The 24,509-nt window shown below is 42.8% G+C and overlaps 1 protein-coding gene across 6 annotated transcripts in view; it reads left to right on the top strand.

The window, feature by feature from the left end:
• The window catches only part of FAF1 (Fas associated factor 1), a 466,037-nt gene extending 442,680 nt beyond the window's left edge, over positions 1-23,357 (top strand). For all 6 annotated transcript variants that reach the window (XM_072649394.1, XM_072649398.1, XM_072649395.1 and 3 more), the window contains one exon: positions 20,963-23,357. In XM_072649394.1, the coding sequence (XP_072505495.1) occupies positions 20,963-21,046 (84 nt within the window). In that variant the 3' untranslated portion in view covers positions 21,047-23,357. The remainder of the gene's footprint in view (positions 1-20,962) is intronic.
• Positions 23,358-24,509: the final 1,152 nt, after the last annotated feature.

Below are 24,509 nucleotides of genomic sequence, written 5' to 3'. Positions count from 1 at the left end.
CTCACCCCAGGGCCACCACTCAGAGCTGAGACCCAGATCAACAGCTCTATTCCCCCAGGGTGTTTAGGCTGAAGGCTCCAAAAATAGGCACTGCTGCTGCTGCTGCCTGGAACCAGAGCTAGGGGAGGATCCCGCTCCCTTCTCATCCAGGTGAAAGAGCTTTCTCATTGACCTTTGAAGCTGTCTCTAGCATTTGTGAGTTGAGGGATCTGGGAGCCACAGCTGCTACCAGTTGCACCCTGAAGCCTGCTCTGATCCTGTCCCTGCCGGGCCGTGTGATCAAGGCTAGGCTGCTCTCTGCTCCTAGCCCAGTGCAATAGACCTTTCCTGTCAGCCTTTCAGGCTGCCTTGGGCTGGAAATCTCTTTCACTCTGTCATTTTGTGGCTTCTGCTGTTTTCAAACTTGTTTAGAGTCATTTTTTACATGTATTTTATGGGCCATGGGGGGAGATTTTTTTCCAGGTCATCCTTCTGCTCCACCATCTTGATCTTGCCTGTTCTTTAGAAGACACACTTACCACCCTTCTCTGGGCTAATCGTCCTTTCTTGTTTCCAACTAGGCATCATACTGCATCACTGAAAGGGAACTCATCTTCTTCAGACATCTCAAAGCATTTTACATATCTGTCCCTATTTATATTCTACCTTGCAGTATAGTAATAGTTACCATTTCTATATGGGGCAGCTAGGTGGTGCAGTGGATAGAGCACCAATGCAGGAGTCAGGAGGACCTGAGTTCAAATCTCACCTCAGACACTTGACACTCACTAGCTGTGTGACCTTGGGCAAGTCACTTAACCCCAATTGCCTCATTCTGGGTCATCTCCAGTCATCCTGATGAATATCTGGTCACTGGATTCAGATGGTTCTGGAGGAGAAGTAAGGCTGGTGCCCTGCACAGCCTTCCCTCACTCAAAACAAAGTCAAGCGCAAGTCATGTCATTATGTCTCTGATGGCATGGTCTTCTTTGGCAACAAAGGACGAACACACACACAGTTCTCATTTCTGTGAGCACTTGAAGCCTTTTTCCCATTATGTTCTCCATCTTTAGAGCGTATCCCCTCATCACCTTCATCTTTTAGTCCCTAAATTCCCCCAAGGCTTATCTTGAGCCACCTTCTACATGTGAAGTCTTCCTTGATCCTCATTTAGCTTCTATTTTTTCTCAAGTCACATCTGCCAGCATTGTGAGCAAGTATGTGAAGCACTGTGCTGAGAGGTGAGGATACAAAGAAAGGCAAGACGACATTCCCTGCCCTCAAGGAGCTTCCAGTCTCATGGGGGAGACAACATGCAGACAACTATGTGTGAACAAAATCTAGACAGGGTAAATTGGAGATAATCTCAGAGAAAAGTCAGTAAGATTAAGGAGGACTGGGAAAACTTCTTGCAGAAAGAAGGTGAGATGGACATTAGCTAACACTTGGAAGAAGCCAGGAGACAGTGATAAAGAGGGATTGAGCGCTGGGTACAGGGGCCAGCCAGCAGATCTGTTGTCTCCCTTTAGGGCATGGATTGCCCCTGCTTTTCTCTTGGTGTCCCCAGCTCCTAGCACTGTGCCTGACACTGTAAATTAATAAATTCTGCAATATCAGTATTATTCTTCCCCTTTTACAGATGAGGAAACTGAGCCCAGAGACTTGAAGTGTAGTCCCAAGGTTCACACAGTTTGGAAGGTCAGAGTTTGAAATTCCATTGTGATCCTCTGTCTCCAATGTATGTTCTGCTGCCCTGGGCTGCCTAAGGATATTCCAGTACTTTGGTTTTAAGGGACTTCCTCCATTGAGAGTAGATCTTATCATGGGTGCCATATATGGACATGGGTGTCCATACAAATGAAGAGAAGAGTCTGGAAACAGATTTATGATTTGAAACTGAGAGGGTAAGTTAAGAAAGCGAAGTGGAGGTATCCATGGTCATTGGGTCATGTCAGAAAGTGTGTTTTAAGTCCTGTACCATGGCATCCTAGCCTATAGGGAGGGCTCTGTGGGGTGGGGCCAGTTTAGCATGTAGAGAACACCTGTAAGTGAATACAGTGGAAACCTCAAATACAAAAAGGGGCCAGATAAGGAAGCCATTGGCAGCAGCTGTGGAACTAAAAAGGTTTGCTCGGAGGAGATGGCAATTGGCTTTGGGTTCTCCCTCCTGAGAGCTCTTCAGACACATACACCCACAACTGCATTGCAAAATGGTGGAGAGAAAATTCTTGTTCAGGTTCATTCAGCAAGCTGCCCTCTGAGTTCTTGTCTTGCTCAGACAGTCTGGGATTGTGAGAAACAAAATGTCCAAACACTCAAAAGGTCACCTGGTTTCAGAAGCCAAGAGAGGAACAGAGAAAGACCATTGGATTTGGATTGCAGGCTCTACCTCTGACATGTTGTGTGACCCTGGGTAAATCTCTCCCTCTCTGGAGCTCATTTTCCTTCTCAGGAAAATGAGGGAATTGGACATGATAAGCTCTCAGGACTCTGCTAGGCCAGAATGGCATAGTGAGTGCATAATAACTACTTATTGCTGGACATCCCAAATAGTGCACACATGCTTACCCCCAACCCTCTGTCCTTTCTTATCTCTGCCTCCTGGCTTCCATGGCTTCCTTCAAGTTCCAGAAGAATCTCACTTTCTATAGGAAACCTTTCCTGATCCTCCTTAATGCTAGTGCCTGCCCTCAGTTGATTATGTCCAATTTACCTTGTATTATTTTCTTTGTGCCTAGTTGTTTGCATTGGGGTCTCCCCAATTTGAGTTTGGGCTCCTTGAGAATAGGGACCGTCTTCTGCCTTTTTTGTATCTTCAAGGCTTAGCACAATGCCTGGCACATAGTAGGTGCTTCATAAATGTCTATTGACTGACTGAAAACATTGTTAAAACATTCCCCTTAGTAGTATGTAGCCTTGCAGGTACCATAATACAGTAGATACCCCTTGTCAGTTTGGGCTGATTGTATGGCACATTATCCAGCTGGGACACTTTAACCTGGCCTCCATTGACAAGCAGTACCTAACTAGCCTTCCCTGCCTTTCCCTGGAGGCCCCACTGTTCTCAAGTCCCAGCCTGTCAGTGTCTAGGCAGGTACCGGGAGGGTTCTTCATCTTCCACCCAATCCAGCCCAGAAGGTTCCTCTCTCGTTTACCCCTGGACTGACTTCTCCCACTCTATCCAGTGTTGGACCCTCAGAGCACCTCATGTATCTCATCAGATATTTCCCTAGACTCTTCTCTCCTTCTGTCTAAAACTTGAATGTTCCATGGGAACATTCCCCCGTGTATGATACTCTTCCTGTGGACTTGACTGGCCCTGGGCCAGACATTCAAAGGATCCCAGATTGAGAACTGAACAGGACCTTCAAGTCTGTCTGATCAAACTACTTCCTTTTGCAAGTAAAGAAGCTGAGACCCAAAGAAAGACTTTGTCCACGGTCCCCCAGCTAACGAGTGAGTCTTTTGACCACTTATCTACTGGGAAACAGCTTGGAATCATGTATTTCTGTTAGTTGTTCATATATTTTGAATAGCAGACTAAGAAATCTGATATAAATATTTTTTCTCAGACAACCCCTTATCCTAAATGCTGATTTTGCTCAAAATTATCTATTTTGTCCTTTGTATCTGCCTCCATCCCTTGTTTGGTTAAGAATTCATTCCTTATGTATGTATAGAATCTATATGAGATTGCATGTCGTCTTGGGGAGGGAGAGAGAGAAGAGGGAGGAGGAGAAAATTTAAAACTTATGGAAATGATTGTTGAAAACTGAAAACAAATAAATGAAATTTTAAAAAAAAAGAAAAAATTCATTCCTTATCCATAGCTGCAAAGGGCATATGATATTCTTCTCTTTTAATTGTTTAATGTATGATCTTTGATTTTCAAATCACATAGCCACTTTGAATTGTGGAATATGGTATAAGATGTTGGTCTAAACCTGATTTCTTCCAGGCTTTCAGTTTTCTCCCAGTCCCTATCAAATATTGAGTTCTTTCCTAGATAATTTATGTTTTCAAGTATTGAACACTGAGATATGAATTAAGGTATTTCTGTTCCTTCCTTGTTTCGTCTGTTTAATTGATCCACTTTAAAACATTTTAGCCAATACCAAATTATTTTGATGATTTCTGCCTTACAACATAGTTTGCAGTATGGAAGTGCTATTTCCATTTTAGTCAAGTCAGCAGTCATTTCTGAAGTGCTTATGTGTCAGGTGCTTTGCTAAATACTGAGGATGCACAGAAAGGCAAAAGCAGCTCCTCTTTTCAGGGGAAGATAGCGTGCCAACAACTATGTACATGAAAGATATTAGCAGGGTAAATGGGAGTAATCTTGGAGGGAAGGCACTAGTATTGAGCGGGGGCAGGAAAGACCTCTTGTTGAAAATGGGATTTGAGTTGAAGGGAACCAGAGAATCCAGAATGTGGCAACAAGAGGGGAGAACATGACTGGGATGAGAGACATCCAGTGCAAAGGCAGGGACGTCTAAGTGTAAGTGTCCTGGACGAGGAACAATGTAGAGGCTAATGTTACTGTATCATCCGATGCCAGAAGGGTTTCCTATTGGATCTAGAAGGGAATGTTTTGCCCTTGATATATAGTTCCCCCAAAGGAATTGTGTTATTTTATCTAACTGTGTAAAAGTATCCATTTGGTAATTGGGCTGACGTAGAACTAAATTTATACAATAACTTTGGTAGTATTGTCATTTTTATTATATTGGCATGGCCCAGCTCTGAGTGCTAAATGTCTGTCCAGCTTATCTTAGGCATTCTTTATTTCTTTAAGGGGCAGTTTGTAATTGTACGTTTGCAAATATTGAATGAGCTTGGGTAGACTATTCCCATGTGTTTTATGTACTTTTTAGTGGTTTTAAATAGCACTTCTCTTTTTATTATTCCCTATTGGATTTCTTATTATTATATGAAAATACAGTTGATTTGGAAGGGAGGGGGTTGTGGCATGAAACTTTGCTGAAGGTATTATATCAGTGACTTTGTTGGTTCCCTAGGGTCTTCTAAGTAATTCATCATGAAGATAAGCATAGCTTTGTCTCTTTGCCTATCTTTATTTTCCTTTGTCTTATTATGATCCCTGTTGTCAACTCTGAAAGAGAAATGACCAGAGGGCCCACAGAGGTTATGGTAAAAAGCTTTCTTTATTCCTTTGGAGGAGAGAAAACATGTTCGCTGGAGTCTGGTCTAGGACCAGGGAGATGGATGCAAGGAAGCAGTGCTAAGCCTTGATACATATAGTTATGGCAAGACAAAGAATCAAGCAGTGAGGTGGAGTGGCAACGTGTCTATTCATGGCAGGGCTTCGTGACCAGAATATGGTTCCTGCAGGTGCTTGTCCAAGCTCAGGGACCACCTGAGGTCAGTTTGAGCCAGTTCAGTGATTTAGCTGCTGCAGAGTTCATCCAGAGGGTGAGCACAAAGGACTGTTGTTATGACAAGCTCAGGGCACAGCTTATTGTCTAGGAAGCTCTGGAAGACAAGGTGTCTCCTAATAGTAAGAAAAGAGAGGAGTGAAGAGAGAGGTGTGGTCTTGGCATGGGGCTCCCAACACTATCCTTTCTGGAGCTATATAAAGTAATATAAAAGAAAAGGAACATCCTTGCTTTCTTCTGTATTTATTAAGAAAGCATCTAGTTTCCCTATTGCATTAAAATGCTGAACTTTTGCTTTTCTTGAAGATGAAGGTAGATTTTTGGGGAATTCAACAGAGCCTGAGCTTGATTTAATCTTGAAACCTTAGTTAGAAAGGGCTTTAGTGGACACCTAAGCCAAACTTTCTCTTTCTACCCTCCTTACACAACCTCCCCTCCCTAATCCCCAGTACAGAAAGCTCCCCCATAAAATCCAGCTTTGGCTTGAATACTTTGAGTGGTGGGAAACCCGCCTCTCACATGAGCCTATTTCCATGTTGAACAGCCATAATTGTTGTCTTATATTAAGCTGAAATTTGCCTCCTGTAATTTTTCCACCATTTGTTCTTGTCCTTCCTTCCAGGGTCAAGCAGAATAACTTAAATTCCTTGTTCCTGCATCAGCCCTTGAAGTTTTTGAATACAGTGTGATTACACCTACCCCCTTCTTCTCATTCTCCCAGTTTTCTCTCACTTCTGACCTGTATAGTTCTGGTTCCTGATTCCCCTCTCAGGCTATAAATTTCATGAAGGCAAGAATTGTTTCTAGTTTTGTCTTTGTATCAGTCCCTTCCAACATATCTAGCACAGCCATCTACACCACAGTAGGTGGGTGATAGAATTTCCATATGGCTTACCATATTGGTTCCCTTCCTTTAAACACATTTCCACTTTTTCCATTTTTTTTTTTTTGAGGGGGAGTAAGAAGGCAGTTCTAGTGTGTAGAGTTACTGGTATTACAGAATTTACTCTTACCGGCGTAGCTCTGCCACCAGTCTGTAACTTCAGGGTGTTAGACCCCTGGGACGTTGAAAGCGTAAGTAACTGACCCTGGTCATCCAACAGCTTGGTGTCAGTGGCAGCTGTTGCAGCCTCTCTGATGTTTGTCAAGCTCCTGCCATTGAGCCGAATATTCAATATTCAGTCAACAGACATGTTCTTAATATGTGCAGTGCCTTGTGGGAATACCCAAAAAAAAAAGACTAACAAGGACAACAGGGATAACAGTGGCTGTCGTTTGTACTGTTACCTGATCTGATAGGGCATCCCTGTGCAGTGAGCGCCGTCATGGCTGAGGAGGACACTGAGGCCTAGTGAGGTTCTGTGACTCACCCAGGGACCCCCCTGCCATACCCAAACTCAGCTCTTCCTGACTCCAGGTCCCCTGATCTGGTGGCACTGCCAAGCTACCAGGATAAGACCCAAGGTTTGGATTCTGCCTCTGAACTTACTGTCTGGGTGGCCTTGAAGATACTGTTTTCCTCCTGAGCCTAAGTATCCTACTGTGGGAAATGAGGACAGTAACATTAGCAGGACCTTCCTCTCAGGGTTGCTGGAAGGAGCCTGCTTCCTACATCTGCACGGCCTCTGCAGGCTCTTTGTGAAAGTGGGGAGGCAATACCAGAGAAGTGAATTCAAGTCAAGCACTTGGAGGCCAGTTATGAGAGGGAGGCTGTTACCAAAGGGAGCTGAAGAGGCTTCTTGGGGATTTGGGAGTTGCACTTTCACAGAGGACTAGTTAAAAGCTTAGTAATAGAAAAACTAGGGAAGGCTCTGGAGAAGAGAGCCCGAGCTGTCCCTGCTTCCTCCAGGTAGAGATGTGAGGAGCTCCTCGGACAGAATACATTGCATTGTCAGACAGGTGCATGTCCTACACTTTTGCCTAATTGTTTCTCTTTGTTGCTAGGCAGGAACAGTATCAGGGGAACGATGGTTTCATTCAGCCTGGTCCCCCAAAGCTTCTGCCCATTTATTCCCCTCCTCCCCTCTCCTAGGTCAGTATGCCAGTGTGGTCAGTTCCCAAGTCAGCCAAGCCTGTCTGACCATTTGCTTGTACAAAAGAGATGAAAAGTGAAATAAAACTAGAAAGTAGAGATCGAGGAGGACTGTGAATGCCAGCTTGCAGAGCATGAAGATAAAGGCACAAGACTGCACCGAGGGGGTGCCCTTAACCCTCTAAAAACCATAAGATAAGAGGAGGGAGAGATTTAAGAAGACTAGCTGAAGCAGATGGCATTTGGCGTGCACCTTGAAAGATGGCGGGTTGGGGGCACTTTCGCATCCAGGGGATGAACAGAAGCCAAGACAACATGAGGAGACATTGTAGGCTCAGAGTCTGAAGACGTCCTCCAAGAATGGCTTGAGAGTAGCAAGATAGAGGACTGGGAGAAGCCAAGAGATCAACTAGTATGACACTCCCACTCCCACTTTTATTGACAAGGAAACTGAAATCCAGAGAAGGTACACAGGCAGGTGGGGCCGAGTCCTGCCAAGATGTACAGCACTAGGGGGCAGACCCTGGGCCTCCCTCATCTCTGTCTACCCCCAGCAGAGCTAAGCACAGAACCCTGAACAGCATGGAAGGGGAAATGGATCCACCTGGCTTCCAGAAGACCTTACTTCACATCCCAGCTCACCTTGGCCACTGCCTCACTGGTAGCGTTGGGTAAGTCTCAGCCTCAGTTTCCTCCACTGTAAATGGAGATACTGATGCTGCAGTACCTGTGTTGGAGTGGCTGTGAATCTCAAACGAAATCATGTCTAAGAAACTTTTGCAGACTTCAGAGTGCCTTAAGAATGCCAATTCATTATCATTAGGTGATCAGGAAGTGTTTGCTGAACCGTTGTCCTCCCCTTGCTAGAGCAGCCAACATCCTCCTGGATGGATTGGCCTCATCCTGCAGAACAAAGATGGGGCTGGTAACAGTTCACTTGCAGATTTGTGTCTCAAATAACCTTCAGTGAAAATTCAAGTGCTTATCATTTTATGAAAAGCCCCCCTCCCAGCCAGGCCTCCAGGGAAGGAGCCGTGTTTGCAGTGAATCAACACCAAAGCAGAGGCGTTGGAGATGGTAGAGAGGAGGCTTTTCAGAGACCAATTCACCAGCTCTGATGGCCAAGAGGGACCAGTCTCCAAAGGCCTCCAGAGAAACGAAGAGACTTGTCAGAGAATGTACAGAAAGTCAGAGAGCTCTGGGGCTTGGATCCAGGTCTGCTGACTCCATACCCCTACTCCCTCAACTCCCTCCTACCACTTCCAAGATACTAACCCTGCAGCATGCCTGGCCTAACTCACCTCACATCTCTGACCCTGTGACCTTGCTGAGCCCCTGCTTCCTCATCTTTAAAACAGGAGAATAATCCTTGTAGTGACTGCTTCACACAGTTGTGTGAAGCACACGGGCTCCAACAGGACCTCATCTGGCAATCACTCTCTGTGCTCCTAGTGTAGGGGGAGAGGAGAGAGGGTTAGAAATAGCTCTGTGACAGGAGCTGTAACCCCTAGGATGTAGTTTTGCCACACACTCACCTTGACCAAGGCATCTGCCCTTTCTTGGCCTCAATTTCCACCCTTAGAGCAGGTTGAACCGCTCACTGGTCATCACAGATTTCTGCCCTGTGCCTGGTAGCCTTCTGTTGACAGACCACAAATAACCAAGCTGGCGAGGTTGGAGTTCTGGCATGTTAATTAGGAACAATGGTGAAAGCAGATGAGCAGAAAATGCCAAGGAGCTAAAACAAAACAGCAACAGCTTTGTTTGTTGACAGAAGCAAGAGCCATATTGTCGGGTAATTGGCGAAGGGTGTAAACATTTGCAGAGGGGGTTGCCCCCCGTGAATTAGAAAGCAGAAGGTGGGGGGGGAGGCTGGCAGAGAGGGTGAAAACAGATACCCTGATCAGCTGCAGGGCCTGCTGCTGACTTCCACCTCCCAAGAAGAAGAAATTGTGGGTTGGGACATCTTTCTGGGCTCACAATCACCTGTCAGTCAGGGAGTTTGAAAAAGGATGTGTCTCCTCTGTGGGCACCCCTATTCCCATCCTCCACTTTGGGCTCAGCCAATTTCCATCTGGATACAGTATGGAGGATAGTGTGCATTCACCCAGGCCCTTCCTGACAAAGACAGTGGTGCCAACACACTTCTGCTGTGCCTTGCCCAGGTTAGCCAATGGGGAGTGGGGTGTGGATTTGAGAAGCAAGCATATCTAATTAGTTGCAGGCTTGAGCAGATTCAAGAGTAGCTTTCCTAGGGGGTAGTCTCTACCCAAGAGCTATGGTGATCTCAGGGCATCTTCCAGTGAGGCAGGAGAGAAAGAAAGTAATGAGGTGCTTTACCAGAAAGCCCTCCCAGCCACCCCCCTTGGGACTGATTTCTTGTTCCTAGAACAATTTTTTGTTCTGATCCTCTGATGGGGCCATGATTTTTTCTGTGCAGAGTCTCCCTCTGCCACTGCCAATAATAGAATCCCATCATCTCTGAGTTAGGAGAGACTTCAGAGGTGGCCAGCTCAACCCGTGCCCATATCTGGCCAGGAATTTCTCTGCCACATACCCTCAAACAATTGGGCTTTGAGGATCAGAACTCTAAGAATTGTACCCTTGATGCTGAGGAACTTGCTGCCTTCCAAGGAAACTTTTGCCATAATCAGACATTTCTGATTGTTAGAAGTTCTTCCTTGTAATCAGCTGAAACTGCTGCTATGATTGCTATCTTTGGGTCTAGTTTTATTTCTGAGACTGAAAAGAACAAGTCTAGTCTCACTTCCATGGGAAAATCTTTCGCATGTTTGAATGTCCTTGTTATGTCCCGCCTCAGTCTTCTCCAGGTTAAACATCCCCATTTCTTCAACTGATCCTCTTATGCCATGGTTTCCATTCTTCTTAGAGGTCACTCTCCTCTGGCCATTCTTCAATTTGTCAGTGTCTTTTGTAAAATGTGGCACTCAGAACTAAATATAATACTACAGATGTGGTCAAAGTAATAGAAAGAATTAGTGTGTGAGTGAATGAATGAGTGAAAAAAGCATTTTTAAGCAGTTATTGTGGGTCAGACACCATGCCAAGTACAGAGTATGTATGTACAAAAGTGAGATGGTCCCTACCCTCTAAGAACTTAAGTTCTAATTGGGGAACTTATATTCTAGTTCATTTTCCCGGAGTGTTGGCCAAGGAAAGGAGTGTCTGGAAAATCACAGAGATAGTGAGTTGATCCATGGGACAGTCGATTGACATGCCCTATCCAAGCACAAAGGGGCTTTGATTTGATTTGATTACTGAGCTGAGGGAGAGGAGGCAGGTAGAACTCTGCCACTGAGGGGAAGGAATGGCTGGGGCATGTGGTTCAGTGGTATGGGAAGTATGGTCTGGTCTGGTACTCTGGGGTTGGCTTGTGTTAGCACTTGTTTTCTCACAAATCAAGGCATTTTGGTCCAGTGCAGGAGAGCCAGTACTGAGTGGACTAAGTCCCCCAAGAAATGACAGCATTTTTTTCTGGTGGTCCAGTTAGGAAGTACTCTTACAGGTGGGAAGAAGTGAGGCAGCAGCAGGACAAGAGGCTGGAGGAGAGAGCTGGATTCACTATAAAGAGAACACCAGGACTTTAACCTCCCTTAATCTGGAGAGTATCAATCTACAGTCTAAAATGACATGAGAGTTTTTTTGGCTGCCATATCACACGACACAGTTCTCTCAAAACCCCAGGTCTTTTTCATATCTCCTATTGTCTAGCCACAACTTTAGCATCCTGTACATATGCAGCTGATTTTTAAAAATTCAGCCATGTGGAATTTTTTTTATCCCTATTAAATTTCATCTTTGGGGGACTTCTGTTTAAGCATGAAAAGTTATAGAGCAGTGTCAAGCTTTCCCAAATATACTCCAGCAAAGATCAAAAAACAGCACCAGAACAAATGAGGAAGAAGAAACTCAAAGAGAAACTGTAGTGAGCACCTTCAAAAAGTCAAGAACTGCAGCAAAATCAACCAAACAAAAAACACCAGAAGCCCATGGGAACCCTCCACTAGGGAAGTTAGTTCAAGTGCAGGTAAAAAAAAAACAAAACAGAAGCTGCCTGCACTCCAATCTGAGACTGTCGAGTGGAAGGCTGCAGCCCTCTGCCCTGGGGAGGAGGCTAGAATCTCACAGCACTCTGACCAAGAGTGGTCAAGGAACCCTCTTAGGGTTGCAAAGCTCTCAGTGTTCTGAATCATCTTCATGAAGAGATGGAGACAGGTGGGGACCAAAGCAGGCAACGCTGACCATGAAAAGTGCCCAGCAAGCCAGCCTGCATCATTCCAGAGGGTCTTGATGACATTTGTGCTCCAGACCAAGTCATGGGAGGCATTTTCAGTTCATGCACACCAGGAAAGAAGCAAATCAGTGACAAGAACCAGGTAAAAGAAGTCACAATCAGACAGGGCCAGATCGTCCATGAAAGCATGTGAGAGGGGGCAGAGCCTGAACCTGGCCGTGAGTGGCAAATCAGGAACTGAAGCTGGAGATAAAAGTAGAAAACACTAAACTCTAAAGAAATATTATGGGTTTAGAGATGATCAAGAAATATCCCCAGAAGAGAAGAGTAACTCAGCAACTTACAATAGGGAGAAAATGACTCAAGGATTATAAGAGTAACTAGAAGTAATAAAGCAAGAGATGAAAGCAAGAAAGAAGGAAAGAAAGAAAGAAAAAAAGAAAAGTTGATTAAATGTAAATTAAGAGATCTTAAGAAAAGAATTAAAAAAAACAAATAGTTTAGAACAGAAAGTGGAGAACCTTATCCAGACAGACTCCTTGAAAATTAGAATAGAGCAAATAGAAATCAATGACTCAATGAAACAACAAAAAAAGTTATAATAAAATTAAAGGATTAGATAAAATGAAGAAAATATAAGGTGTTATCTATTATTAAAAAAAAAAGAAAAGCAACTGACTTGGTGAATAAGTTGAGGACAGATCATTTAAGAACCTTCAAACTCCATGAAAACTAGGACCGGTTCCCTCCCCCTCCCCCAAAATAAATTGTAGATATCATATTCTGAGATATCATGAGTGAAAGCTACCCAGGTCTATTAGAACCAGAGGGGACAGAATGAAAATAGAAATGATCTATTAATCACTTGCTGAAAGAAATTGCAAATTTAAAAATTCGCATGAATGTCATCACCAACATCCAAAGCTTTCTGGTCAAACAAAACTCACTGCAAGCATCCAAGAACCAAGAAACCACAGTAAAGGATCACACAAGACTTGGCAACTGCTACAATAAATGCCACGAAATCTTGCAACACAGTACTCTACAGGGCAAAAGATGGAGCACTTACCATGAAGAATAACTTAACCCTTAAAGACTTTCTCTGTGGGAGAAATTAGACCCTACTGGAATAGAAGACTTTCAGACATTCTTGATGAAAAGTCCATAGCTTAGTAGATAGTTTAAAATGAAAGCACAGGAGCCAAAAGAAACCTTAAAAAGTGCATTTAGTACATTTGAAGGGTATAAATTATGATGAAGAATAGGGTCTCTTAAGAGTGTTGCTTGGAAACTGCAGGGAAATACAATCATTATCTATGGGTGGTTTTGTTCTATTTTGATGGTCTTAACAGGAAAGAAAATGAGGGGATAAAGAAATATACTAGAGAAGAAATGAGGAATAAGGAAGTGGGAATAATCACATTTGGGATGTATGAGAAGAATGTACAAATGTGGAAGAAAAAGAGAGGGGAGGGGGTATTACATGAACCTCACTATTATCTGAACTGGACAAAGGACTGCACAAACATACACTGGATTTAATATAGAATTATATTAAATTCAATAGAAAAATAAGCAGGGACAGGGGAAAGTAGATTATTTTAAATAAGGGAGACTGGAGTTGAAGAAGGAATAGTCATTAAAAAAAGGGGAGGGGAAGGGAAAGGAAAGGAAAAAGCATTTATGTAGCACCAACTATATGCTGGACTCCATAAGCACTTTTACAAATATCTCACATGATCCTCAAAACAACTCTTCAAAGTATTATTCCCATTTTACATATGGAAACTGAGACAAACAGGTAAAGTGACTTGCCCAAGGATAGACAGGTTATAAGTATCTGAGGCCAAATTTGAATGCAGATCTTCCTGACTCCAGGCTCAGCATTCTTCCCACTGCTTTACCTCACAAAACTAATTTCAACTTTGAAAGGTGGATTAGAAAGTAGACATTTAAAAGGAAGACCACTGATCATGATATGGGTGAGGTGGAACAGTGGTGTTCAAGCAAATCAGTCCAGTTGTAAATCATTAGTATTGATCACATTACCTTTCTTTTGCCACCTTCTTATTCTTTGTAAAGAGGGAGTAGGTTGCATAGAGAGGAAACAGTATAAATGAAGATATGACAGAGGGAAATCACAATTAATAGTCATTGTTGTGAATGTAAGTGGTATAAACTCACCCAGAAAACAGAAGAGAATGACAGAATGGATTAGAAAGCAAAATCAAATGATATGCTGCTTACAAGAAATACCTTTGAAACATAAACATTTGCATAGAATAAAAATTAGGGTCTGGAACAACAATAAAAGGCACCATGGGCAATGAAATATCAGTACTTAATAAATAAACATCACATGGCACTGTTTCTAATTACTTAAAGGAGAAGTTCATTAACTTCAGGAAAAGTAGTCAAGCAAAGCCAAAACTGTGGGAACTACAATCCTTTCAGATCTAGTCAAATCTGACAAAAATGTAAACAAAAAGGACAGTAAGGATGAAAATGGAATTTTTAAGTGTTAGTTATGCTAGATCTCTGGTGGTGACTGAGTGGGAATAGAAAGAAGTACACATTTACCTTCTTGTATGGTCCCTTTACAAAGATTGATTGAATACTAGGACATAGAAATTTCATTAACAAAGTCAGAAACGCATAAATGTTTTAACGTACTGTTTACTGACAATGGTAGAATAAAAACAATGAGAGTTAAAAAAGTAAAATGTTGTCTAGAAATAGACAGTTTCATCAAAGAAAATTATGACAATGAGACAACATACCAAAACTTTTAAGATGCAGTCTGCAACCTCTGAACATGCTCCTCAGCCAGAGAGAAAAAGAAGAAATATATGAATTGAGTATGCAACAATAACTCAATAATAAAAGATTAGAAAAGTAAGCAACCCCCCAAAGCCCTATCAAAATAGAAATTCTGAAGATTAAAGGAAAGACTAACAAAATTGAACAAAAACATTAAATTATTAATTATCAGTAGGAACTTTTAAAAATAATATAACCTATTAATCTTACTTAGAGGGAAATAATTGCCAGTATCTGAAATTAGAAGGAAAAAAAGAATTCAGAAATAATAAAGGAAATTATAAAGAACTATTTTGCCCAATTACATAAACTGATAAAATGATGAATATGTAAAAAATAGAGGTATAAAATATCAACATTTACAGAATAGTAATTAATTTAAATAAACTACCCTCAGAAAAGAAAGTAATAGGAAATAAAGGGAATTCCAAAGAAGGAAACGGTAAAATGGATTTAAAACTAAATTCCATCAAACAAAGAACAATTCTGATATTACATAAGCTATTTACAAAAATAGGAAAGAAAGGATCATACCAAATTGCTTCTGTGAGACAAATATAATCTTAATACTTACACCAGAGAGAGACAAAACAGAATGTTATAACTCAGTATTCTGAATGAGTATCAGCACCAACAGGAGTGAATAAAATATTAGTAAATAGTCTATAGAAACATATTAAAAAGGTGCGCTGTGGCCAAGTTGAATTGAAATGCAGAGCACCTTCAATATTATGAAAAGTATAAAATAGTAATAAAAACAAAAGTCACATGATGTCAGTAAATATAATCTCTACTCCTTCTTGATGACCTCATCAGCTTCCCTGAGTTAAACTGTTCTCTCTATGCTGATGACTCCCAGATCTATAAATAACAATAATATGAGGAAAGGAAGAAACATTTATTTTTTAAATTTATTTATTTTTAGTTTTTAACATTCACTTCCACAAGCTTTTGAGTTTTAAATTTTCTCCACCTGCCTCCAGTCCCTTCTTCCCAAGATGGCATGCCGTCTCCTATAGGCTCCAGTACACAGTCATATTAAATATATTTTCATGTTAGTCATGTTGTAAAGAAGAAGTAGAACCAATGGGATGAACCACCAGAAAGAAACAAAACAAAGCGAAAAAAAAGAGAGAGAACAAAATAGTCTGCATCCTTCCACATTCATTCACACTGGAGTTCTTTCTCTGGATGTGGATGCCATTTTCCATCATGAAACATTTAGAAGTAGTTGTCTTAGATCCTTGTGTTGCTGAGAACAGCTGAGTCTGTTCAGATTAGTCGTCACACGTTGTGGTTGTCGCCGTGTGCAGTATTCTCCTGGAGGGACACACATGCAATTGCCAGGCGCTGTGCTGAGTGCGTTACAAATAGTATCTGATGTGATCCTCACAACAACCCTGGGAGGCAGACAGATTAAGTGACTTCTCCAGGGTCACACAACTGCCTCCTGATGATAGCTGACATTTACGGAGTGCTCAGAGGTTTTCCAAGTGCCACACAGGGTGGATGCTGTTATTGTCTCCCTTTTATAAATAAAGAGACTGGGGGTCAGAGAGGTTAAAGAACTGGCTTTCTCACATTCATATGGAAACTAAGGATCTGAGACAGGAATTGAACTCAGGTCTTCCTGACTTCAAGTCCAGCACTCTATCCACTGAACTACTTAACTACTCAGTCTCTTTTTATTTTTATTTATTTTAGCTTCAACCCTTCATTACCAGTTGCCTTTTGTACATTTTGAACTGGATGTTCCTGAGACATCCTAAACTCAGCATGTCCAAAATATACCCATTATCTCTCCCCTAAAACCTTCCCTTTTCCCCAAGACTTCCCTATTTCTATTGAAGGCACCACACTATAGCTAGCTTCCCAGGTTTGTAGTAATTTCCCACTCTCCTTCCCCTCACCTATTCAGTCAGTTGCCAAATCCTGTCATTTCTACCCCTATACATCTTTCACGACCAGCCCATTTCTGTGTTCACACAGGTGATCTTCCTCACTTCTCAGCTTCTCCCACCTCAAGTCTCCTCCTCTTCAGTCCACATACAGAATGATTTTCTTTAAACACAGATCTGACCATGTTATTGCTTTATTCAATAAACTACTGCCTGTTAATTCTAGAATAAAATTTAACCTCCTCTGTTTAGCTTTTAAAGATATCTGTCCTATCTGTCTAGCCTTACTGTACTAGTACTAGAAAGTAAGATTTTTGTAGAGTTAGTGGAGTTTTTTTTTAAGGTATATTGGAAGAAAAAGGAGTATCAGATTGCTTGGAGTGGATGGAATGATGATAACAGACAACAGGAGAAAAGGCAAAACTGCTTCCTTGTTCTTTTATTTGTTTTCTCCGCAAAGAAGGATAACTTTATATTGAAAGGAACATACCAGAAGTGACTAACAAAGAATCGATACCCGGGACAAGTAAGAGAACACCAGCTTGTGTCCTGGTCCAAATGGACAACATGCTTAGGTCCTAAAAGAGCTGCAGACAGGATTGCTCAGCCCTTTTCAGTGACATTTGAAAGAGCACACTTTCAGAGAAGCCCTACTTCCCAGCAACAGGATTGTGATTTTCCCCGCTCTCCTCTGCCCATGTCTGACCTCACCTCAATGACTGGATTTGGTAATAGGCACAGTTTCTACACAAGAAAAGAATAGAAAAAGGTACGGAGGGAGACAGAGGCAAACAGACGACTTTAAAAGTAATCTGTTGAATTCATTTTATATGCTTTTCAAAAATACAAACTATATGCAATAGAGATTCATGATTTCACATGCACTCATCATCTTTTTATATTCTTAGTGTATGAGAATGTTTATACTTAGTGTTTGTCAAATTCAGAATAACAAAAATAAAAAAAATGAAACTTAATCTTTGTTTCATGGTTGGGGGTGGGGGGAACTGACAGTTTTCTAAAGGTGAGATCTTTGTCCAGTGAAAAGCAATTTTGATTGTATTGGAATAACTGAATCACTTCAGTAGTGGTAGTCTCATGATCAGAGAAAGTAGGAGATGACAAGAGGTTGCCTCCCAATGGAATGAGAGTTCCTAGGTTTTCTTTGTAAAAGGGAATAACGGGTCTGGCAGGGTTGGTTTCGCCAGATACCTGAAGTCACCAAGAAACATTTCACTGATGATTTCTTCCAGACTCATAATGAATATGCTTATGGTTTGTTTATTACAAAAAGGTGTTTGACTCAGTGGACCACAATGCAGCCTGAAAGTCTCTTCTCCCACCGTGATTCTCTCACAGATATGTTAAGATGATACAATATTCCTTGACAAATCAAATCTACAAAGATAATTCTGTTCAGTTACCATCTGATTACTAAAATTAATGATACAGAAAGCAGCAGGGTATTTGCTTGCCAAAAATGTTTACCCCTGAAATGAAGGATGTCCTGTATAAGTTCTGAAAGAGAGGAATTTCTTTCATATGGCGCAATTCCCCATGAGTCCTCATTTGCAAATGATACCAGTGCTGATTGAGTTTGGCCCCAGATTATTCCAGGACCACCTCAGTTAGATCCATTGGACCAAAAGTGTCCATTTTCCAAATTAGGACCTTGAGTTGAGTTTCTCCCTCAGTATGTGTGTCTGTCAGACAAATACTGCATTACTTGGACCATAATTTAATAGAAGGAAGATGATAATAAGTTGGATTGTGCTTGAAAATTATATAGTGCTTTAAGTATTCCCAAACTGCTTATTGATTCAGAATCTCATCTTTATTTTTTTCTAAACAAAAATGTTCTCTCAGTGATGCTCTATGGATCCTCAGAGCACCACACTCTCTAGAGACTCCATGTTGCAAATGATCCATTGGACGGTGGAGAGATAAGTGATGGCCACAGCATGATTTTGATGATGACTTGTGTGCAAGGAGTAGTTTCAGGGATATCGTTGAGGAAGTGTATACCTAGAGAAGGAGGCAGGCCCGGCCTGTCACCCTTGAGCAGAGGGTGGCCCCAAAAGAACCCAGACGACGGCATGTTAGAGAACTTGGAGGAGAGCACTTATTAAACACTGACTGTGTGCCAGGCACTGTGCTAAGTTTGCAAATACAAACACAAGCAGAAGGACAGTCCCTGCTCTCAGATCTGAAAAGCCAGGAGGGAGGGGGAGGCACCAAAGCAAGAACATAGTGTGAGGGTACAGAAGAAGGGAAGAGGGAAGAGGGTACAGAAGAGGGAAGCAGAGCCAGGAGGGGAAGGAAGGCTGGCTGGCCAGAGCCCCCTGTGAGGAGCTCATCAGTGGAAGAGGAGAAAAGAAGAACCTCACAGGATAAGAAGCCATGGGTGCCTTGTGATCTCCACTGACAGATGAAGTACCCAGGGAAACAAGATGTTGTCTTCAGTACATCAACAAGTGCATTGAAGAAATTTCATCTTATTCAATTTGAGCCATCATTGTAACGTAGCTATATCTTTTAGAATCCTGAATCTGGCATGTTAGCTATCCTTCCAAGCTTCCTTTCATCTGTAAATTTGATGAGTAAGCTATTTATACTTGCCTCCAAATCATTGCTAAAAGCATTGAACAGATCACAACCTCTTCCCTTTTTATCAGCCTATGAACATCTTGTCCGTGTCTCTGTATTAATCCAAAATGGGCCACACAGCAACCAAAAGCTTTCCTCTGGTTTCTTTAGGGTTTCATGGATTCCATTGGAATACACAGGATTGTAATCTTGTCTTCCATTGTACTACATGACCAACCCAGCAGCACTTGCATTCTACTGCCCTTTAAAAAGTTGGACAGATGGGAATTCTGAAGCAATGGGGTCATTAGGTACCTAAGAGCAATCATTATCATTAGCTTCTAGGTTTTCTCTTAAACATCCCCTCACCTTATGTCTCTTCCCTCTCCCCATTACTCAATCCAGTTTATCCTGACGGTAGAGATAGCAGGGTATAGTCAATAAAGAAACGGCCTTGGAGTCAAGAAGACTTGGGTTCAATTCCAGTTCTGATACGTAGCTATGACCCTGGACAAAGCAGTTAATCTCCTAGTGCTCTAGACAGCTGTCTAACTAGAAACTGCAGAGGGATCAGCCTGCTTTGGGGGAAGAGTCCTCTAGACCAGTGAGAGTGCAGGCCCTGTCCTTACCTCTAATATGCCAAGCTCATTATGCTAAGCCTCTGCTCAGAAACCTTCAGGCATCCCCTGTTTCCCACAACTTAAAAGTCCAGACTCCTTGGTCTGGCACTTAAGACCCTCTATGACTAGGCCCCAAACTATTATTAAGCCTTATTAGCCATGACTCTTCCCCACATACCTTATGCAAAAGTTGTTTGTCCTCTTGAATGTAACACAGACACAGATAACTGTGGTTCACAAAAATATTTCACAGATTCGTTAGAGAGGTTCAAAGTGTTCTGTTAGTTCTGAGGGTGGGTGGAAATTTAGTAGAGAGGGAGCATGGAGGGCGTAGTTTCCCAAGGAGAGATGCCCAGAGAGCACAGCATAGAGAAAGTCCAAGGGCTGGGGAGTGTAGAGCACATATAGGGGGCGACATGAGACGAGGCTGCAAAGGGCTGGTGGTTCAGACTGAGGAGCTCCCTGAACACCAGACTCAGTATCTTGGACAGGATGTTACCCAACAACCAAAAGAGCTAAGGTGACTCTGTGCTACTTTGATAGGAATGGAGATGCCATGGTAGAGGTGGGTTCAACAATACCGACCAGATAGGTTCTTGATATAGTCACACCGAGGACAGTTCAGGAAAGGGGAATGACTGGCCTAGGGGATGTGGGCAGTTGAGCACCTGTCTGGAATCTACACTCCAGAGTGGGCAATGTTCACACCCAGTGTAACAGGTGAGCATTGGTAGTAGACCAAACCAGCTGTGGGTCTGCCATGACTGAGTGCAGTATCTAGCAGGTGACCTTGGGCTGGGCCTGGGGCATTGGGAAGGCCTTGGCCATCAATATGAGTTTCTGTATTTCCCTGGATAGGGGGAATAGGTGTGTCATCTCCTTCAGATCAAGGAGGAGGGCCTTGAGAGGATTCTCTCTGAGGAGCTCTGGGTTTTGGTGGGGAGATTTGAGCCAGCTAGGGCAGGACCACAGAATTCTCATGGGGGAAATACTGTATTGATTAGACTTGCCCTGCAGATCCAGTTGTTGTACAGCCCCAGAGGGAACCTTGCCAGGGAATACCCAGCCATGCCTATGAGGATCTTACTACACGCACATTATTTAAAAGGGCCAGGAAGTACTACTTTGGTACCACACAGATTCAAACCCTGACTTTGGCCCCTCACAGCTGAGTGACACACTCTGTGCCTCCCCTTTTCCCAGCAATCACTCTCCCTCTCTGAGCCTCAGTTTCCTCCTCTGTAAAACGGAGACAACATCTTTTACCTCACAGGGAGGTCAGGGTGTAGAAGTGTACATGGTAATAAGCCTTTAGGTATGATGGAAATGTCAACTTGAATCATCACCCTCTTAACATGGGCTTTCTCTCATTTCAGGTCACCCAGCTGGATCCCAACAAGTCATTACTGGAGGTAAAGCTATTTCCTCAAGAAACCCTTTTCCTGGAAGCAAAAGAGTAATGGGAAGCTGACCGGCAGACTGGCCACTCCTTGCCAGGCTTGTGGCCCCAACTCGAGAGAAATGCTTCTCTTCTCCAAACCACCCCCCATCCCCCCTTCACCCAACTGCACTCAGTGTCTCACATCTCTCTGCCTCTTGCAAGAATCTTGGAAAGAATAAAAAACGTAGCTACGTAAAGTTTCCCCTCCATGAGTATATGTTTTCAGCCCTGGCTGCCCAAGCAGAAGAGAATGTTCTACCATGAACGCTGTCCCACCCCAGTCCCTGCAGCATTTGTCCTAGAATTAATGCACCGTTCATATGTGAGTGATTGTTAGTAAAATTCTGATGCTTCTGACCCTCCCCTCCCCCCAGGCCAGACCCCTTGAAGTCTCCGATGAGGCCATCTTCCCTCTTGCCATTTAGGATGCTGTATCTGACACGTCTCATCGAGCCAGGCCTCTACCCAAACCCTAACCCAGGTCTGAATTCTTACTTTGTCACTTAAGTTAAGGAGGCTAGAGGACAATCCACTGGAGATCTCCATGGGATGTTCCGCTCTCAGCCTCAGAGATGAATCAGTGTTGTAGATGAAGGCACTGGACTCCCTCAGGCCTTTTTCTGACTTCTGTGATGAGGTGTAAGGTTTTGTTTGAAGAACAGAGTTTGAGATATATGCAAGATATTTATTTTCCAGCTCTGCTTTGGACCCTACTCCTGATTCAGTGTAGAAAGTATTTTCCACTGTGTTGCAGTGGGTGACCCTGCCACAGTTGTGCATGATGTGAATATTTAAACAATCTGAGAAGGCAGCCTGTACCCACCCCCAGCACCTGCCAATCCAGGTGGGGTCAGGGGTCAGACCTCCTGAACGTGAGGCACAAGCACATTTCAGTGTCTTCACCATGGATGAACATGATTGTCCCAGCTTCCCTTCCCCCTTCCCTCACTTTTCTTTTCTTCCTTCACTCCACCACCCATCTGAACCTGCTTGCCCCCAGGTTCAGAAGTACTTTGTTTGTGTTACCAGCAAACAACGTGCACATACAGCCTTAGTGTACACACAGTGTGACAAGGAAGTCGTGACTTCATTCCACTTAACATTTGAGTATCAGTCAAACAGTGGATTCCCACTTGCAAGTAAAGAAGCTGGTCCTAGCATCTAAAATGCATTGCTTCTGATACCTGACATAAGCAAAAAACGTCTCCTCTTCCTTATTTGAATCAGCTCAGCTCAGAAGACATTCATTGTTTGAACCTGCGGATAAACAGTTTGGATGTATTTTATTTAATCAGCAGGCTTAAGGGTTTAGTGAATTGAATGCACTATCTAAGCATCTACTGTGATTCAAACATTTTTTTTAATCCTGGAATACTTTTCCACATCTGTTTTTATGTAACTCATGATAGTCAAGGTCCTGATTTGAATATTCTCAACTCCAAAGAAAACTGACCACTTTAGGCTCCTGTTGCCTGTCCAGCCTCGCCCAGGTCTTCATTTGTAACCCCAAACAAAAGTGGTTATGAAGTCTGGGTCCTAGCTTTCAGCCACCAAGGCAGGTGTCAGCAGAGCCAAGACATGAGTCTTTCTTCCAAGCCTCCAAAGTCTCACCTGTGAGCCACCTTTCACAGCCCCCTGCTCTGGCCACATAGATTGAGAAGCTATGCCCCACTCCCAGCCTCAGACCTGGCCAGAAGAAGGGCAGGGACTTGAAGCATTTGTGCTGCAGATCCTTTTCCTGCCTTCCCAGACCAAGGGTTTCCACTTCCAAAAGACACAAGGTGACTTGCTTACAATGTAGAAATATTAGCATCATTCTCTTCTGCCCTTCACCTTGAGAGGCCTGTCCATCACCCCCTGGCTGGGTGCCAGCCTGTCCCTTCTCATTCAGACTGACACATTGGGTACTCCTCCACCGCCGGCTGCAATGTGGCTCCAGTGTGGATCTCAGCTTCCCTGGCTCTGTCAGTTCTCTCGTGTTCACAGAATATCCTTAATGCAATCACTGCTTTTGTATTAGAGTGTAAAGAGTTGCTGTCCATGCCTGGGACCTCCTAGCAGCGTTTTTGTTCTGTCTGTTGACCCTTGGAAGGTGGAATGTTTCTGGAAGCTTGTGTTTGCAGCATTGCTGTGCTAAGTCACCATTAGCTATGATGTAAAACCCCCACATCTCATCCTCTGTGTTGTATTTATCCAAACTTGGAGTTGAATGAGGGCGTTTTTTTTATGGAACTATGTTTTTTAATGTAGCAGAATGGGACTTTGGCGTTCCTAAATTGTACCTTTTCGGTGACATTAGAAACATAAAATAAATTTGCAGTTACACTAAAGTTGCTACTAAAATGTACTTTACCTACTCCGCCTAAGCCATGGCACGATTCCTTCCATCCTGGTGGGACACCAGACCAGTAACATCTGCAAAAATGCACTGGTAAGGCAGGAGTTACTCCGAAAGCACAGCTTTTGGTCACTGAGCGTGTAATGCTTGTGCAGGTGATACTGAGCCTGGGAATATGGAGACAGAAATGAAACAGTCTCTGCGCTCAAGGATCTTACGCACTATTGAGGGAAACTGATGTGTACACAGAAAAGTAAATGCAGAAAAAATGTAAAGTAGTTCAGTGGGGAGAAATCAGTAAGTAGAGGGTCAGGAAGGGCCGGTGGAAAGGATTACATTTAAGCTAAACTTTGGAAAAAGCACTTATAGATTATTCCCACTCCTTGAGAGGGTGTCTTGTAACAAAACAATTAAGTAAAGCTAATAATGCACTGACTTCATTTGAAAGTGCATACAACATATTGCACCCACACACTCTTCTCTATTTTTTTTTAATTAATAAATCTATTTTCTACTCCTCCTACCCACCGGAAAAAGAAAAAACAAATTCTTTATAACAGATATGATTAGTCAAGCAAAACAAATTTCCTCAATGACTGTATACAAAAATACATACGTGTCACATTCCGCACCCTCATTCTGTCACATCTTTATAAGGAATAGCATGTTTCATCCTCAGTCCTCTGGAATCATGAACTGTCGTCGTATCGCTCATAATTCTTAAAGCTTTCAAAGTTTGTTTTTACAGTGATGTTGTTACATAAATGTTCTCTTGGTGCTGCTTATTTCATTCTTTATGTTTTTAAAAGTCCTCAAAATTGTTCATTTTTATAATATTGATATAATAGTATAAACCCCGTAGCGCACTAGGGAGGCCCCACAGAGATTTTTTTAAAGGAGCATTATTGTTCTGCCTAAGGACCATGCAGAAGCAGCCCCCTCAGAAGATTTTCATGTCTTTAAAAGACCTTCTCTTAATTCCAGTCTAATTAAATCCCATCATTATCTTCCTCTGAGCTGTTCTCCAGATCTGTCCCTCAACTACTCTGAGGGCTGAAGACAATGCCACACCTCCTCCATTTTAAGAGTTTGGCCAGATCTGAAGGCCAGTGGAGCAATCACCCCTCTTTCCAATGAACATCCA

This window comes from Notamacropus eugenii, chromosome 2, assembly GCF_028372415.1.
Source record: "Notamacropus eugenii isolate mMacEug1 chromosome 2, mMacEug1.pri_v2, whole genome shotgun sequence".
Taxonomy (NCBI): Eukaryota; Metazoa; Chordata; class Mammalia; order Diprotodontia; family Macropodidae; genus Notamacropus; species Notamacropus eugenii.
Note: the sequence above shows the minus strand (reverse complement) of the source record. Positions and strands in the feature narration are given on the sequence as shown.